The sequence below is a fragment of the Hirundo rustica genome, chromosome 28, assembly GCF_015227805.2.
Source record: "Hirundo rustica isolate bHirRus1 chromosome 28, bHirRus1.pri.v3, whole genome shotgun sequence".
NCBI lineage: Eukaryota > Metazoa > Chordata > Aves > Passeriformes > Hirundinidae > Hirundo > Hirundo rustica.
In genome coordinates, this window is record NC_053477.1 from 1,280,328 (window position 1) to 1,297,084 (window position 16,757).

The 16,757-nt window shown below is 59.0% G+C and overlaps 1 protein-coding gene across 2 annotated transcripts; it reads right to left on the reverse strand.

The window, feature by feature from the left end:
* Nucleotides 1–219: 219 nt before the first annotated feature.
* TCF7L1 (transcription factor 7 like 1) lies at nt 220–15,394 on the reverse strand. Of its 2 annotated transcripts, XM_040087868.2 has the most exons (12): nt 15,166–15,394; nt 15,027–15,087; nt 13,878–14,008; nt 4,278–4,361; nt 3,871–4,003; nt 3,398–3,500; nt 3,033–3,116; nt 2,370–2,513; nt 2,134–2,293; nt 1,639–1,746; nt 1,369–1,429; nt 220–1,300 (listed from the first exon to the last, which is right to left on the reverse strand). In XM_040087868.2, the coding sequence occupies exons 1-12, from the start codon at nt 15,364–15,366 to the stop codon at nt 831–833; spliced, it is 1,740 nt and encodes a 579-aa protein (XP_039943802.1). In that variant the 5' UTR covers nt 15,367–15,394; the 3' UTR covers nt 220–830. The 2 variants fall into 2 exon arrangements, with proteins under 2 accessions (XP_039943802.1, XP_039943803.1); XM_040087869.2 differs by lacking the exon at nt 2,370–2,513 and having other exon boundaries at nt 15,166–15,377.
* Between the last annotated feature and the right edge of the window lie 1,363 nt (nt 15,395–16,757).

Genomic DNA, 16,757 nt, shown 5'->3' on the forward strand with positions numbered 1-16,757 from the left:
AGCCCCCCATGTCCTGATGGCTGGATAACTCCAGCAAACTGTACACTCTTGATGGACACCCCAAAATCTCCCTGTGCCCATCGACAGAGGTGTTGAGGGGATGCTGGACCTCAAGAGCATGACTGAAGTTCTGTCCCGAGCTATTTCCCAGGAAATGGATAAGTAGCAAGCACTTCCCACACAGACCACACTCCAACAGTGAGTTGCAGCTGTAGTTTTATTTCCTTTTGTGAAAAATAACAGGATTTTGAGGTGATAAAAACAAAACAACTCCTAGGGCTCAGCCCCAGACCCTGCCCACCCCAGCACGACTGCAAGCAGGAGCAGCACCGATGAAGCAGCATCCCTGGGGCAGGATCCAGCTCCTTGCCAGGACAGAGCTGGGGATGGGAGCAGGACGGGAGGATTTGGGAGGAGCTGGAGACATTCCTGCTCCTGGATCTGGGATGGAGTGCCAGTTCCAGTCAACACCTGCTGTGTTTGGTGCTGGCATCACCATGCAGGTTTCATCCCTGTGCCCCAAGGCAGCAATGGGCACTCAGTTCATCACACAGAGATTCCCATTGTCGGCGGCTTGTGCAGGGTCTATTTCATTTTTTTTTCTTTTTTTTTTCCTTTTTTTTAATAAAAACAGTCTTTAGGTTGACTGCTGGCAGCAGCTCTGAGCAGAAAGCCCCTTCCTCCAGAGTCTGCTTCCAAAGAGTTCAGAAAGGGTCAAATATTGACCAATAATGGTTTTGGCTGCATTTGAATCTTGATTGTGGCTTCTGCAATGTACAGCGGGAAGGGGACGGGGTCGGGAGGGAGCGGAGGGGGAACGAGGTTCTCCCTCAGTCAGCAGGTTTGGTGACCAGGGAGAGGGGCTGCGTCTGCAGCACGGCCAGGGCAGCCGGGATGGAGCTGGGCGGGGAGGACAGGAGAGCCGTGGGGGTCACTGAGGCAAAGGGGATGGGTCTGGAGAGGAGCGGGGGCAGGCTGCCGAGGCTGGAGGAGGAGGAGGAGGTTGAGGAGGTCGAGGTCGAGGAGGAGGAGGAGGTTGAGGAGGAAGAAGAGGAGGCTTTGCTGGTGAGGATGGTGGAATGCATGCCAAGCTGAGCCCTGACCTCCGGTTTGGTGGTGAGTGAGAGTGGCTGGGCCTGTTCCGAGTGGGTGGCAGCCGGCGCGGCCGGCGAGGCCAGCGCTGCCGACGGCGTGGCGGGCGAGTCCAGCATGCTGCCGTGGGACGAGGCCGGGCTGGCGCACGGCTTCTCGGCCGGCAGGTACGGCACGCACGGCTTCTTGCTCTTGGAGGGCAGGGAGCCTGGAGGGACAGGCACAGCGTGAGGGGCAGAGCCCAGCGCAGGGGGAGGCGGAGGGGGCGGTACTCACTGTCCGCGTCGTGGCTCTGCTGCTGTGCCAGCTTCTCACGCTTTCGCTTCTTTTTCTTGCCCTGGAAAAGATGATTTGAGGTCCTTCCACGGCTTTTGGCCACCACCATGCGGGATGCTGCGGTGGGAAACAGGGCCGGCAGTGCCCCAGAGCGTCTGCGGGGTCTTGGCAGAGTCACCGACTGCCACCAGCATCCCCAACACCGACCCTCGGGCACAGCCAGCCCCCTCCCACCAGCCAGGGGCCGGGGGAGCCGGGGGCCACACGTACGTAGTTGTCCCGCGCTGACCAGGTTGGGTAGAGCTGCGAGTGCAGCTGCCGCTCCTTCCGCGCCAGCTCGTAGTACTTGGCCTGTTCCTCCCGTGACAGCGAGTGCCACTGCAGGGGGAGAGCATGCTGGAGACCCCAGAGCCACTCTCGGAACCCCAAAGCCAGGCTGGGAACTCCCAAATCCACACTGGAGACCCTAGAGCCAGGCTAGAAACCCCAAATGCTGAATAGATGCTAGGATGCCCAGAGCTATGCTGGAGACCTCAAAGCCACCCCAAAGTCAGCTGGAATCCCCAAATCCCCACTGCCGACCCCGAGGACCTGCTGCCCTGGGCTGCAGAGCTCCATCCCTCCCCATCCTAGTGCCACCCAGGTCACCACCACCTCCCTGGGACTCCCTGGGCTGGCAGTGCCCCAGGTCTGGGGTCCGATCCATGGGGAGACGTGAGGCCAGGGGGGTCTGAAAGGTCCCTGAGGGGGGGATCCCCACCGTACCCGCCGGCCCAGGATCTGGTTGATGGCAGCGCTCTCCTTCAGCGTGCACTCAGCCACCACCTTGGCCCTCATCTCCTTCATGTACAGCATGAAGGCATTGAGAGGCTTCTTGATGTGAGGTTTCTTCTCCTCCTCCTTCTTTACTGCCACGGGGGATTTCCTGGAAGGAGTGGGACAGGGGGTCAGGACCCCCAGGACAAGCCCCTGTCCCCATGGCCAGCCTGGCCCCCACTCACGAGCTGCCTCCAGGGCTGGTGCTGGGCTGGGAGGGCTCCTGCTTGACGATGGGCGAGACAATGGTGGGGTGTGGAATGCCCGAGGGGTGCAGCCCGTGTGCGGGCGGTGGGACCATGTGCGGGGAGAAGCGGCTGGACATCAAACTGCAGCGGGGGGAGAGGATAGGAGGGGTGGTCACCTCCCCACAGGTAGCCAGAGACCTCCCTGAGACCCTCCTGGGTTGAGAGACCACCTGCCTCAACACAGTTGAGCTGGAAACCCTGAGAACATGCTGGAACCCCAAATGCACACTGGAAACCCCAGAACAATGCTAGAGCCCCGGTCTGCCTTAGAAACCCCAAATCCACTCTGCAAACCCCAAATCCACTCTGCAAACCCCAAAAGCCATGCTGGAGACCCTGAATCCACCTGAAAGCCCCCAGATCCCACCCCAGCTTTGAGGCGGTGACCCTGATCCAGCCCAAGCCATGTCCTGAGCCCATGGGATGTCCCATTCCTTCACCCGTGGGTACCAGCCACACCCTCGGGGGACATTTTCAGCCGAGACCACCCCGATCTCCTGGAACAGATCTGTGCCGATGCTTGGTGTGCAGTGAAGTGTCCCAAAACCCAGTGCCAGCTCCGGGGTGCCCCTGAGGGTCCCTCCCCCTCCCATGACCCACCTGGACATGGAGGCATTCATGGCAAGGGCAGGATAGGGGTGCCGGAAACCACCAGCAGGAATGGAGTACACGGGCTGTCCTTGCCTACAAAAACACGAGTTTCAGGGGAAAAAAAAGATCCCTTTCCAGTTCATGGGCACCCTTGGACTGCTCTTCAGCTGATTTCCATCAGCAATATTCCTGAATTTTCCAGCAGTGTGGAGTCCCTCCCTTCCCACCCCCCACAGGAGCCTGCAGCATCCTGCTGAGCTTGCAGGAGAAGTGGATGAAGTGGGAGGAGGAGGCGCAGGGGGAGGAAGGTCCCAGGCAGAAGTGGGGCTCCCAGGCTTCCCAGGGACCCCACGCCAGGGTCAGTCCATCCTTACTGTGGGACGAGCCAGCCCAGGGGGTGTGGGAGCTGCCCCACGGCTCCAGGCGACAGCGGGTAATAGGGGGGCAGCTCGGGGGGGTGCGGCGGCCGGGGGATCCCTGTGAGTGGGAGAGGGAGCAAGAAAGGAGGTCAGAGCAGGGGCACTGCAGCCTCTGAGCCCCCCATGCCCTCCAGCACGCTTCCTTGGAGCACCCAACCTCCCTTCGAGCACCCCATCACCCCAGGCTGGGAAGAGCTGAAACAGCCACAGTGGAGCCCTGGGGAGATCCCCACACCCCAACCCAACCCGTGTCTGCGCAAGGAACCCCCTGATCCCCGGCTGCAGCCCCAGCCCCCTCCCAGAGACTGGGTTGAGACCACCTGGGAGGCAGAGACAGCACCCAGTGGAGAGCTCCCCATTCCCAGCACATTCCCCACACCACCACGTTCCCTCTGCTCCCCCAAACGTGTCCCCCAGCCCCTGCTCACCCGTCTTGGGGTCGATCTCTGGGGAGAGGTGGCCGGGTGGCGATCCCGGCGGGAAGGGGTCGTTGCTGTAGGTGATGAGCGGTGTCAGCGGGTGCACGTGATGGGCGTGCTGCACCACCGGGACCTTGTTGGACTGTGGGGAGAGCACGTGGCAGGGGACCTACAGCTACCCTCCAGAAACACCCCCGTGGGCAGCAGGGCAGCGTCACCAGGGGTGCTACATCCCTGCAACTGTTCCAGGCAGCTCGGAGCGAGCCGGTGCAGTGGAAGGTGTCCCTGCCCATGGCAGGATTGTGACACTTTAGTCTTTAAGATCCCTTCCAGCCCAAACCACTCTGAAATTCCCTGACTGCAGGATCACGGAGGTGCTGGGAACCCACCACCCCATGGGTAGGGGCTGCTCTTACCAGGTGGGCAGGCGAGGGAGAGCGGTTGTCCTTCAGCGTGGCACCGGCCGGCACGTCCAGCAGCGGCCACTTCATCTGCAGGTACTGTGGGAGGGACAGGACAATGCTCTCCAAGAACCTTGGACACCCTTGGCCCCCAAAAAAACCCAGCCCCAATACGCTGCACCAGTCCTGAAACATTCACCCCAGACCCAAATCGTCCCATCCCTGGCCTCAAACACGCTCTGACCCCAAAACGCCCCTCAGCCCCAAAGCACCCCCAACCCTGAAACATCCCACTCAGCCCCATAATATTCCTACAGCCCTCCAAAAAAAAACCCTTTTCCTGAAAGATTCCCAGCCCCAAAACTTCCCCCCAGTCCCAAAACATTCCCTAGCTCTGAAACAACCCTCTGACTCCAAAACATTCCCCAGCCTCGCCTGCATACTCAGCCAAGGACACCCTAACCCATGGGCTGGTGGAAAGGAGATTTTGGGGTTTTTCCCCCTTTCCGGGTTAACATCTCACTGTAACACTGGGCTGTCTCCTTTGCTCCCCCACTGAAAGGTGCTTGGTGCAGTATTTGGGGGGACAGAGGCATTTCCCGAAGAAAGCAGGAGGGAGGGAGCGTCCCTGGAGATGCCAGGGCTCAAGAATGTGGGAATGTGGCTGGAGCAGCTGCCTGCAGGAATTTCCCAAAATACAGACCTTCTTCAGCTTGAGGCAGCTATAAGGAAAACCCAGGAGGAGTTTGGGGGAGCGTTAACTCTTCCAGGGCTGGGGGGTTCCTCCCCCCTCACATGGCCTCCTATTGCCCCCAAAGTGTCCCATTTGCCCCCTGCAGCACCTCTGGCTGGCCCCTGTCTCCAGCATGCCCCTCCTGCACCCTCCATCCCACCCAGCACCAGGCCTGCATCCCTGCCTGTACACCCGGTGTCCCCCCTCCATCCCCAGTAGCTCCACCTGCATTTCTGATGCCCTGTCCCTGCATTTCCAGCACCTCTCCCTGCATCTTCAGCCTCTTCCCTCTGCCTCCAGGAGCCTTCCAGCCCCAGCATCCCCCTCCATCTCCAGCACACCTCCCAGCACCCTCCCTCCCTGCTCCACCCAAGGACCCCCACCCAGGACCCCCCTGGCACAGCACAGTCCCAAAGCCAAGGGTTCCTCATGATCCAACCATTTCCACAGCTGCTGGCACAGGGGATCCCCCAAAAATCTGCTTCCCTGCCTAACCCAGGTGCCACGGGGCCACTTCCCATCGCCATCCTGGCACAGGGGCATTCCAGCACCACGCTCCCAGCGCCTCCAGGGGCAGTGCCAGGATAATCCCACAGGTGTCATGACTGGATCCATCCCCTGGCAGCTGCTTGCAGGGGCCGGGAGCTGGGACACCACACACCCAGAGCACGCTCGGAATGCGGGTGGCCCCATGACCCCGGGCTCACCCTGACCTGCAGGCCCCACATCACCCATGGGCTCACTGTCACCCGTGGGCTCTGCGTGACCCAGCGCTCCCTGGGATGAAGGAGCCGTTCCTGAAGTGGCAGCCTTGATGCACCCTCCAAAACCGGGTGATCCACAGTGCCAGGGCAGCCACAAAGCTCCACAGCCATGCTTGCAGCCACACTGGGGCGGCGCTGGGGACCCCCCATCTGCCCCTAACCAAGACCTCACGTTCTGAGCACTGTATGAGACCCTTGGTGCTCACCCACCGTGTCCCCCTGTGACTGTGTCCAGGACAGGGCCAGGAGATGCGCCCCCCCACCCCAAGGGGCTCCCTGACGCCCCCAGCCCCGCCACCCCCAGCCCTCCCGGTCACAAAGGAGCTTTCTGGGCTGCTCTGTAAGCGGAGAAGGCGCGAAGGGATGGGCAGGCGGGGAGGCTGCGCAGGGGGGACGGCAGTGGGGGAAGGTTTGGGGGATAAAAGGCTGATTCTCATTTTGAGGCCATTTCGGGAGCCTGAAGAAGGGAAAGGGGAAGGGAGGGAGAGGAAGAGGGGGGACTCTTTCAAAATATACAAAGCAGAGGGAGCTGGTGAATGGTTCAGTGGTGATGTGGAAAAATGACCCTCCCTCCCCTCTTTTTCCTCCCCATGCCTTGGCTCCAGCTGGGACACAGCCGCCACTGTCCCCCCACGTGGGGATCTGAGCTGTGAAACAGCAGGAAAAAAGAAAAAAAAAAAGAAAAAAAAAAGAGGAAAATAGTTGAAAATCAGTCACATTCCAGAGAGATTAGAGCCAGTCCTGGGTCCTCCTTACCAGCCAGCTAAAACCAGGAATAACCCCTTCCCTGCTGGAGCCCATCCCTCTGGGAGCCCCCAGACCCCGGAGGAAAAGGGGACAGGGGAACCCCTAATGTCCAGTTAAGGGCATTAAGGAGAGGATTTCCGCTCCTCTTATGCACAGGGATCAATCCAGTTGTGATGATTTCCCCAGGAAGGGGGAAAAGAGCCGCTGGAACAACGCTGCCTGTGGCTGTTTGTCCTGGTGTGGCACGTGCCAATGCCCTGGATCCTGGTGTGGCATGTCCAGGTGGCTGCTGGGTGTCCCAGGATCGCAGGTCCTTGTGTGTCACATCCTGGTGTTGTGTCCCACTATTGTATGTCCCAGAATTGCACATCCTGGCATTCCATGTGCCTGTGTCCCAGCACGGTTTGTCACGGTGTCGCGTGTCTCAGGGTGCCATCGCTCAGTTGTGCCTCCTGTCCTGCTGTCCTGGTCCCATCACTGCCTGTCCCAGCATTGCAGTGCAGGCAAGGTGTGATTTGTGAGGGAAATGGGTTTTCCAGGCTGGATGCACTGTATCCAGGTGTCCCAGGATCACCCATCCCAGCACTGCCCTCCACACTGCTCCCTTTTCCAGGCTCTGCAATCCATCCCAGTACTGCACATTCCATCACTTATCCTGATGCTCCCTGTCCCAGCACAGACTCCTCTCTGCTGGGATCAAAGCCTCAGGCTTGGTACTCAGTGGCCTCATTTTGGGACAGAAAAGGGCTGTTCGGGACCATTTTGCCAGAGGCTGTGGGGCAGGAGCCTCTTTGCTGGCTTCTCCCTTTGCCTGCAGAGATTCCAGCCCAGAGATGAGCCCGCAGGAACCACCATGGAGAAGATCCAGGTGATCCCAGCATGTGAGTGCTTCATCCCCATCCCCAAAACCCCCCCAAAGGAGCTGGAAGGAACCCAGGAAGATTCCCAGAGGCATCCATCCTTTTGTCCCAGGACAGGAGGTGGGGAATGGCAACCCCCAGTCGCCCATCCTCGTGACAATCCCTTTTCCAGCCCAAATTCCCAGGGCTTTGCAAAGTCCCCTGAGCCCCTCCAGAGACCCCCAGATTCCTAGGCTGTTAACACAGCTGCAGGATAACCAACACCCCTTCCCCTTCCTGCCTCTGCTCCAGCCATTTTCTCCCAAAATTCATTCCAAAATCATGCCAGGCGAGACAGGACAGGCCAAGCATTAGGGAAGAAAATGGGGGTTTGTAGGATGCTTAATGGAGGCCCCCAAATCTTTGTCCCGGTGTGGCCACTGCAGCCCCATGGCATCCCAAGATCCAGCTTTGAGCAGTGACACCGGCTTGTTTAGGAAAAAACCACCCAAATTTGGCTCCAGGAGTGACAGAGAAATGGGATTTTTTGAGAGAAATAGGAGTTCTGAGCTCAGTGCATCATCCAGTTCCTTAAAACTTTGTGCTTGGGCATAAAAAGGTGGAAAAAAACCCCAAATCTGCCCTGGCAGAAGGGTCTGAGGCTGCACCCAGGGATGCGGCAGATGGGGAATCACACCAACAGGGATTGGGGGGAAGCCCCAAACCGGGGAAAAAAGGGATGGGGAAGGGGGGAAAAGGACAGGGGAAAGTAGGGACCTGGCCCCTCATCCTCCTGAGCGAGGATGGGGTGTCATTCGCACCCCAATGCTAAAAATCAGGGAGAAAGCCCAGAAGCACTCTGGCCCCACAGAGCCCATCACTCATCCCACAAGCTCGCACCGCAGCTGCTGCATTCTGCTTCCCTGGGATAACTGGGAAGGCAGAAATCCCAGGTACAGCTGGATTTACAGCCCAGGGAATGAGACATAAATCTCTCCCCGACCCCCACCATCCATCTGCTTCCCAGCCAAATAATCTCCTCCAGATGTTGCCCATGAACACCAGGATGACAAATTCCAGCCAGGAGACTGTTGGGAGGGTCTCCTGCACCCCCCACATCCCAGGGAGAACCCCAAAAATTCCTGATAAGAGTTATTTCCCCATCCAGATTTAGGGTTTCTGAAGGGTGATAGGGGGGTGATGCAGGAGACATCACCACGTCTTCTTTTAGCATTTTTTTGGGTGACACTGGCCAGGCAAAGTGTGTCCCAGGCGGGGACAAAGATTTTGGGGAATGAGGGTTTGTGACACCTTAATGACAAATACTTGTCCATTCCCATAACACAGCCACAGATACCAGATGGGAAATGCCAATGGGGCTGGGATGGGAAGGTGGAAAAAGTGGCTGGGAGATGAAAAATAAGTTTAAAAAAAACCCCCTCAGTTTGGGGTGAGCTTGGAGTGGTGATGCTCGTGCGACCTCATCTCCACCCACAGATCCCATGTCCCTACCCTGGGGATACCAGTGGAATCTGCTGAAGAACTCAGTCCCAGATCTGCAGAGGGAGGCAGGATGGGAGGGATGGGAGGCAGCGGGATGAGGCTGGAGCGCTGCCAGTACACCAGTCGGGCCAGAGCCTCAGCCCAGGGCAGCCTTGGCACCGGGATATCCAACCCATGGGTGGCCCTGAGCATCCCGGGCTTCCCTCACCCCTGAGTGCCCCGAGCACCCTCCCCCCACAGAGGATCCCGACAGCCCTGTCCCCTGGGTGACTCGAGCATCCCATGGACACCCCGAGCTTCCCTCACCCATGGGCGCCCCGAGTACCCTTTGCCTTTGGATGCCCCCAGCACACACTGGCCGTGGGGCAGGGCAGGCTCAGCGCCCGCCGGGCCCCTGCTCCCTGCCCCCAAATCCAGTGGCCCTGAATCCTGCTGCTGCCCCAAGGCTTTTGTCTGCAGCTCCCAGCCCCAGCCTCAATGGATCCATTCATCTCTGCGCGTCCGCACGGGGGATCCCAGCGGGCTCAGCCTGCCCCGGCACCAGCAATCCCACTGCTCCGGAGCGTCCCCAGAGCATCCTTGAGCAGGGACTGCAGCACCCACGGGACACCAGCACACCCAGATCCCCATCCTGCCACCTCCCCTGCCCTCTGCCTCGAGCAGTGTCCCCAGGGCTCCAGGATCCCAAAGGCTCCAGGACTCCCAGGGTGAACACACGGGGTGAAATCGTTGCCAAAAAACACCAGAAAAAGAGGCAAATCGGGAAGAGGCACATCACTCACTTTCCCTCTCCCTCTTCCTCAGACAACCTTCTCACACTCCATCCCCCTTTGCCCCCGAATTCCAGGAGACGGAACACAACACCCGATCCCAGTCCCGACCCCTTCTTCCCTTATCCCTCCTCTTCCTCCATCCAGGATGCACCGGGCACTTGCCCCCGGTTCCTCTTCCCTCCCAAGCTCCCGCCAGCGACTTCAAGGAAGGAAAACTAATGAAAAGCAGCTGCTGGGAATTCCAGAAGGATGATGAATGCGCCTCAGTCCCGGAACAATCCCAGGGCTGAGCAGAGGCGCCCCGAGCACTGACTTCATCGCTTTAATTTGGGAATCGTGTTAGAAAAGGAGGGAGGAGGGAGATTTGGGGGGTGGGGGGAGTGGAAACCTCCTGTAGGTCTACAAACTCCGCCCGCAGGGTAATTAGCCGAAGAGCATAATTAAGGAGCGGGATAAAGGGGCCATTGTGTGCGGCAGCTCTGCAGAGCAGGCGGGAGAGTCTGGGAGTAGGGAAACTGAGGCACGGGGAGGGCTCAGAGCCGGGAAGGACTGGATCAACCCAGCAGCTGCACAGAACAACATGGACAAGCCAGAAAGTGTGAAAAACCAGGATTTTTCCTTAATATTTTCCAGGTGGGGAAGGAAGGCGGCACTGATGGGGGGCAAATCCCAAACAAACCAGAAAATCCCAAATTAGTGCAGGAGGAAGAAGGAACTGCCATGGTCCGAGGATGCTGAGCATCAAGAGAGCCCCCACGCTGGAAAAATTCCCCCATTCCAACATTTCCATCCACATCCCAATGCCAAAACCCTCCACGCTCTGCCAGAACCGCCAGCAAGACCCACCCGGTTTTTGGAGCAAGCCTTTTTCCTGCCAAAAAATCCATATTTTAATCATTTTCCTTGGCAGCAGCGCAGTTAAGGATCTATTTTCTTTAGGAGACAGATACGGCTCTGTATCCTCGGGAATTCATCGCAGGAGTGGCACAAAGAAAAGCCAGAATAAGCCCAGGTTATGGATTTTTCCCTCATTTATTTTGGGACTGCAGCCTGCCGAGGCGCATTAATTACATCGAGGTGCCTTAATTACACCGGCATGGCGTAGGGAGAGCTGTTTGGATGGAATTCCATGCCTGAGGAAGATTTGGATTTATTTAAATCCGCGCCTCCAGACTCGAATTCCTGGGGTTAAACTGGTTTTTTTGGGAATAATGCCAATCCTGCGCATGGTCTTGGCTTCACTGTTCCGGCAGTGCCATGCCTGGCTCCCATCCACTTCCCAAGCAGGAGAAAGATGCTGGGATGAGATTTTACCCCAGTATGGATCCATCTCATTCTGGGTTTGGGATAAAACCCATCAACTCCACACAATCCTGCTGGAAGGAATCTGGCATCATGGCAATAGGGATTTGCATCCAACCAGCTCATTCACGTCCAGAACATTTCCTTTCCATCCCACCTTGGAGATCTTTGTGTTGTTGGGAAAGATCCCAAGGAGCCAGACAGAGCCTCACAGGTCCCCAATTCCTGATTCCCCAGGAGGAAAACCAGGCTAAAATGCTGCTCCAAACAGCAATGCCATCACTAGACTCCAACAAATTCCTCCACCATCAGAGCAGAGCCCCAAAAATACTCCCTGGACAGAAACTACCAGGAAAGTGATACTGGGGACCACGGACACTTCCCAAATTCCAGGATCCTGTTTGGAAGTGAATTCACAAAGATTGAAGAGCACGAGCATTCATCCATTGGTGCTCGGTGGGTTGGCATAGGGATGGGACTTCTCCTAGTTTGGAGTGTGGGAAGGCACTGTATAACCAGATTCCTAAATATTTCCCAGATTTCCATAGACATCCCAGATTTCTAAAGACTTTGGAGTGGAGAAATGCAAAAGCACTGCTTTCTTGCCCGGTATTCCAAAAAAAGTCCTCCAGTTGTTTGGTCGGATCAGCCCTGGCATCTGCAGACTCATCCATCCCCAGAATTCACCACCGTCCTGGCCACCTCCTCAGAGCATCTCCCAGCCTTGGATGTTATTTGGGGTCTGGGTTTCTTCTCCTCAAATCTTTCTTTTCCATGTGGTTCAATCCACAGCACCTGGCTGCAAAATATTGAGGCTGAATGCCATGGCCACCGGCATGGCTGGATCCTGCAGATCAGCTTATTTCTTTCAATGCTGGGGCAAAAAAAAGAAGGAAACAAGAAAAAGATGGTTCCCAAGGCAGCCTGTGCCTCCTGCCACCCTGGTGTTCCACATGTCCAGGCTCATCCAGAGCCTCTTGGGATGAGGGTGAGAGGCGGGTTTAGCGAGCTCAGTGCCTTCGGGCGATGCTGCATGTGGGGATGCTGCACCCAACTGGATCCAGAAGGGATTGGGAAGCTGCTTCCAGCAGAGGATTGGGAAGGCTGTGCCTGGATGTATCCGGTAGGGGATCAGGGATGCTGTGTCCAGATCGATCTGGTACAGGATCAAGAATTCTGTTCCCAGATGGTTGCGGTATGGGATTGAAGAGACTGAGCCTGGATGGATATCAGATCCAGAATGCTGTGCCCAGATGGATTCAATAGGGGATCAGGGATGCTGTGCCTGGATGGATCAGGAGCAGGATCAGTGATGCTGAGCCCAGCCGGATCCAACAGAAGATCAAGCATGTTGTACCCAGCAGGATCTGGTTTGGGTTGAGGATGCTGCACCCAAACAGATGCAGTACAGGATCAAAGACGCTGTGCCTAGCTGAATCCAGACCAGGATCAAGGACGCTCCGTCCTGCAGTTTTGTTACGGGTGAAACAAGGATGTTGAGCCTTACTGGACCTGGTACAGGATCGGAGATGCTCTGTGCGATCGGGGACATCCAGTGAATCCAGCTGCACTAGGTGTGATGACATCCTGGGATCTGGGGGGATCCCTGTGCTGCCACGCCGTGGGACGGGGGCTTGGTGACGGGCACAGAGCTCGGGTGCTCTCTGTGCGTTAGTGGCAGCGGGATCCAGTGGAGATCACAGCTGGCCCAGCACCCCCAGTTACCCCCCACACACCCCTAACTTGGCTCCATGCAGAGGCTCCAGTCCATCGGAATCCAGCCCCAATCCATGCTTTCCCAATCCCAATCATCTCTCTAAAACATCCGGGAGGTGAGACCAGCTACAGCCCATTAATTAATCCCCTTTCTGGGATTCATTAAATCATCGTTAGTGGCCACTTGTGACTGTCCCAACCCCAATCCCTTCTCATTATCCCGGATTCCTTGGCAGTGTTTGACATCGTGGTCAGTCCTGCTTCATCCCAAAACCTCATAATCCCCAGAGTGACAAATTGGGAATACAACTTGTATCCAGCCGCCGGCAAAACACCAGGATAATTAGCTTATCTGCCCTCCCCATCCCGGGATTTGCACTTCACGGCCCCTCCAACCAGTTGCTCCCAGGAAAGCAGAAGTAGGAAAACCCGAAAATATGGAAAACTCTCCACGCAAAGCAGCCAGATTCTGGGATTTCAAACCATTATAAATGCCACAATATTGTTAACCCATATACATTCCATATGGGAACAGAGTTCCCTGTGGATCCGGGGAAATAATACGTGGAAAAGCATCAGTGGAGCGAGAAATACACCTGGACAATCAGGAGTGAGGTGCGGTGCTCCAGCCCGGGATTCTGTGGGTACCACTGCCCGGGTCAGCATCCCTCCACGAAGGCTCAGGACCCCCCGGAGGGCTGAGAATTTCCTCCTCCTCCTCCCTCCCGGGCCGGGGGGAGGCTGAGAATTCCTCCCAGGATGGCCCTGTAGGGAACACCTTATGTTCCGAAAATAGCTTTGTATCCCTGAAATTACTTTACGATGCTGCCCAAGAAGTTGAGTGGGATGGTTTGGGGGTCGAGGGACTCTTCTGAGGGGAGGGGGTCGTGCCCCCTCTCCCACCCATCCCCCCCCCCCCAGTTCTCGCTCAATTTGCTTAATCACTTTTTCCCCCGAAGCCAATGCTGGCCCATTAACGGCTTTAAAACCCTTTTAAATGAGAAAAGCGGCAGCTCAGGGTCAGGTTTTGGGGTGGGTCCCCCGCAGTCAAGAAGAAGCCCCCCCCAAACTCCCCACCCCCCCAAAGTGGCAAAGTGAACCAAGAATAAAGGAAATAAACCAAATGTCTTGGGGTTTTTCTTTAGCATCAGATAGTCACTTTCCTGCAGGAGGGGTCTGAGCACCGGCAAAAGGTGAGGAGAGCCTGGGGCATTAGGGAGGGTCCGGGGGGCACTTACGGTGCGGGCTCCGCCGGGGGAGAGCGCTCCATTGGCGAGGTAGGGGCTGCCCAGCTCAGGGAGCATCAGGAAGGGGTAGCCGGGATAGGGGGGGGCCTTAAAAAAACTCCCATCTTGTTGTCGTCTGACCACTGGGGAGAGAAGGAAGGAGGGGAGTCAGGAGGAGGAGCGGTGGGGAGGGTACCCACGGAGGGGAACAAGGCTGAGTGCATGGGGGGGCCGGGGAAATCCCTCTGGGGGTGCCCAAGTCCCTTGGGGGAGGTCCCCGGTTCTTCTGGGGCTCTCCACTTGCGGGAGGGTGCCCAAGTAATTTTGGATCTCGTAGAAAGTGGTCCGCGCTTACGGGGCGTGGGTGGGCTCCTCTGGGGGTGCCCGGGAGGCGGTCCTTGATTTTCTAGGGGTTCCCACTCGGGAGGCACCTGGGTACGTTCCTCTGGGGGTGCGCAAGTCCCTTAGGGGGATCCTTTGTGCTGTTGGGGGATCCCTGCTGGGGAGGGGCCGGGATGGGTCCCTCTGGGGGGGGTCCTTGGTTCTTCTGGGGAGCGCGGTCCCCGCGGGAGGGGGATCCCGGCTGCATGGGGGGAGTCCCGGGTCCCGGTGCTGGTGACTCCCTGAAAGGACCCAGCCCTGGGGGCGTCCCGAGCCCGGCTGCTCCGCGGAGCCACGGGGGCACCGATCCATCCGTAGGGAAGCGACCGGGGCCGGCGACCGGGGCGGGGGGGCGGGACCCGGGGCCGGTGGAGTGGGAGAGGGGACACGACGGGAGGGCAGACACGGGGAGGGGACACGGGAGCTGAACTGGGGGACACGACGGATGGACACGCGGGGGGGCGAGGACACGAGCGTGAGGACACGGAGAGGGGAATTAGGGGGGCGGGGGGGGGGGGGGGGACGCCAGGGAGAGGAACACGGCGGGTGGGATACGAGGGGAGTAGAACACGGGGGGGGGACACATGGGGGGTGAGGACACAACTGTGGGGGGACACCGTGGGGAGAACTGGACGACGCGGGAGGGGAGACGGGGAGGGGGGGGGCACACAAGGGGTCCCGCCCGCAGCCGGGGGCGGAAACAAAGAAGTTGGGAAGTGTCGGCTGGTCCCGGGGGATGTGGCGGGGAGCAAGGGGGCGCCGGGAAGGGGGGTCCGGTACCTTCTGCCAAAGAGTCCCGCGGCTTCTGGAAACTTTCCCGGGGCGGCGGGGGCCGCTCCGCCTGCGGGGAGAGGCGGTAAGCGGAGCGGGGCCGGGCGGGGGGCGCCTCCCCCCGGCTCCCCGCCGGCCCTCGCCTCACCTCGGGGCCGGGGCCGACTACGGGGCCGGGGACCCCCCGGTTCTCGGTCTCGCTGACCAGCGAGGACTTGAGCTCGTCCAGGTCCCCGTGGGCCGAGCCGCGCCCCGCGCCCTTGTCCTGCTCCTCGCCCTCGTCCTGGAAGGCGATGAGCTCGTCGGGGGCCCCCAAGTCGTCTCCCCCCGTCGGTTCCAGCTGCGGCATCGTGGGGTCCCGCCCCGGCCCCGCCGGGCCCCGCCGCCGCCGCCGCCACCGCCCGGAGGGTCGGGAATGCGTGGGGCGGCGGGGCGGGGAGGAGCCGGGATGCAAACCGACACCGGGGGCCGGGCAGGGGCTCGCACCGCCCCGCCGGGCCCGCACCGCTCCGCAGCGGCCCCGCACCAGCTCCGCCGCCGGCCACGCACTGGCCCCGCTGCCCACGGGGCGCCCACAGGCGACGGTCGGTCCCGCCGCGTCCTAGGCTCCCTGCAAGTTCGGAGCCCCCCCCAACCTGTCCGGGCTCTCCCCATTCCGTCCGTGCCGCCCTCATCCCGTCCGGGGCTCCTCTAGCTTGTTTAGTGTGCCCCACTCGTGGTCCCCCCATTCCATGCGGGGCGACACTTCTGACACATCGGAGTGTTCTCACCTTACTCACTGTCTCCCCCATTCCGTCCGTGCACCTCTCACCCTGCCCTAGTCTCCCCATCGTGCCCTGGGTCCCCTCACCTTTCCCAAGGGGTGCCCTCCCATCTGGGTGCTCCCATCCCTGACCCCCATCCCATTCAGTTCCCTCCACCCTCCCTGAGTGTCCTCATCCCACCCAGGGTGCCCCTCACTTCACCACCCCTGTCCTGCCGTGTCCCATTTCTGTGTATCAGGAGAGCCCACATCTCACCAGAGGGATTCTGACCTGCCACCGTGTCCTCGTGCCACCCATGTGTTTCACCAGACTAGAGTGACCCCAGTGCATTCCAGTGCCCCTGTCCCCTACCCCAGAGAATCCTCAGAGGGAGATGCCCATCTCTCCCCACAATGGGAGCAGGGTCCTGCCACGATTAATCCAGTCTGTGGAACAGATTAATCCAAAAATCCTTTCCCCCCTTCATTTTTACAGGGTGGGCTCGTTCCCCTGTGACAGGCACTTGCAGGGCTGGTGGGGTGACACCAAATGGGGCTTAATTCAGCATCTCCAAACCATTGTCTTTGTCCCATCCCATCACCCACCCCCTGACCGTGAACCCCGATCTCCAGCCGTCTCCAGTCCCCAAACCCCTGGGGCCACCACCCCCCGGCAGCCCCTTGCTCTGCGCCACAAAGGTTCTTCAGTTGCTTTGCCTGAAATACTTCATGAAAAGGCTTTTGTACCATCGAAATCGCTGGTGACCCCAGTCCCCCCTGCCCAAGATTCCCAAGGAAAAGCAGGAGGCAGCTGCGGGGTGGGGGGGAAGTGCCGGCTGGCCCTTCCCCACTCCCAGCCCTCCAGATGTTTTATTGCCCTGTGTTTAATTAACATTTCCAGCCACGTGCTGAATGGGGAACTCACATCTGCCCGTTCTTCCCAGACAGCTCCTTGTTCAGGGGTACATGGAGTAGGGGTATGGATATGTCCGGGGGTC

Excerpts from the sequence above, each read along its gene's own strand:
- TCF7L1 (XM_040087868.2), bottom strand. The coding sequence starts at position 15,366 with ATGCCGCAGCTGGAACCGACGGGGGGAGACGACTTGGGGGCCCCCGAC. Across the intron at positions 3,117-3,397 it reads CTGGGCTGGCTCGTCCCACA|GCAAGGACAGCCCGTGTACT; the intron begins GTAAGGATGGAC and ends GTGTTTTTGTAG. Across the intron at positions 2,514-3,032 it reads ATGAATGCCTCCATGTCCAG|TTTGATGTCCAGCCGCTTCT; the intron begins GTGGGTCATGGG and ends CCCCCGCTGCAG.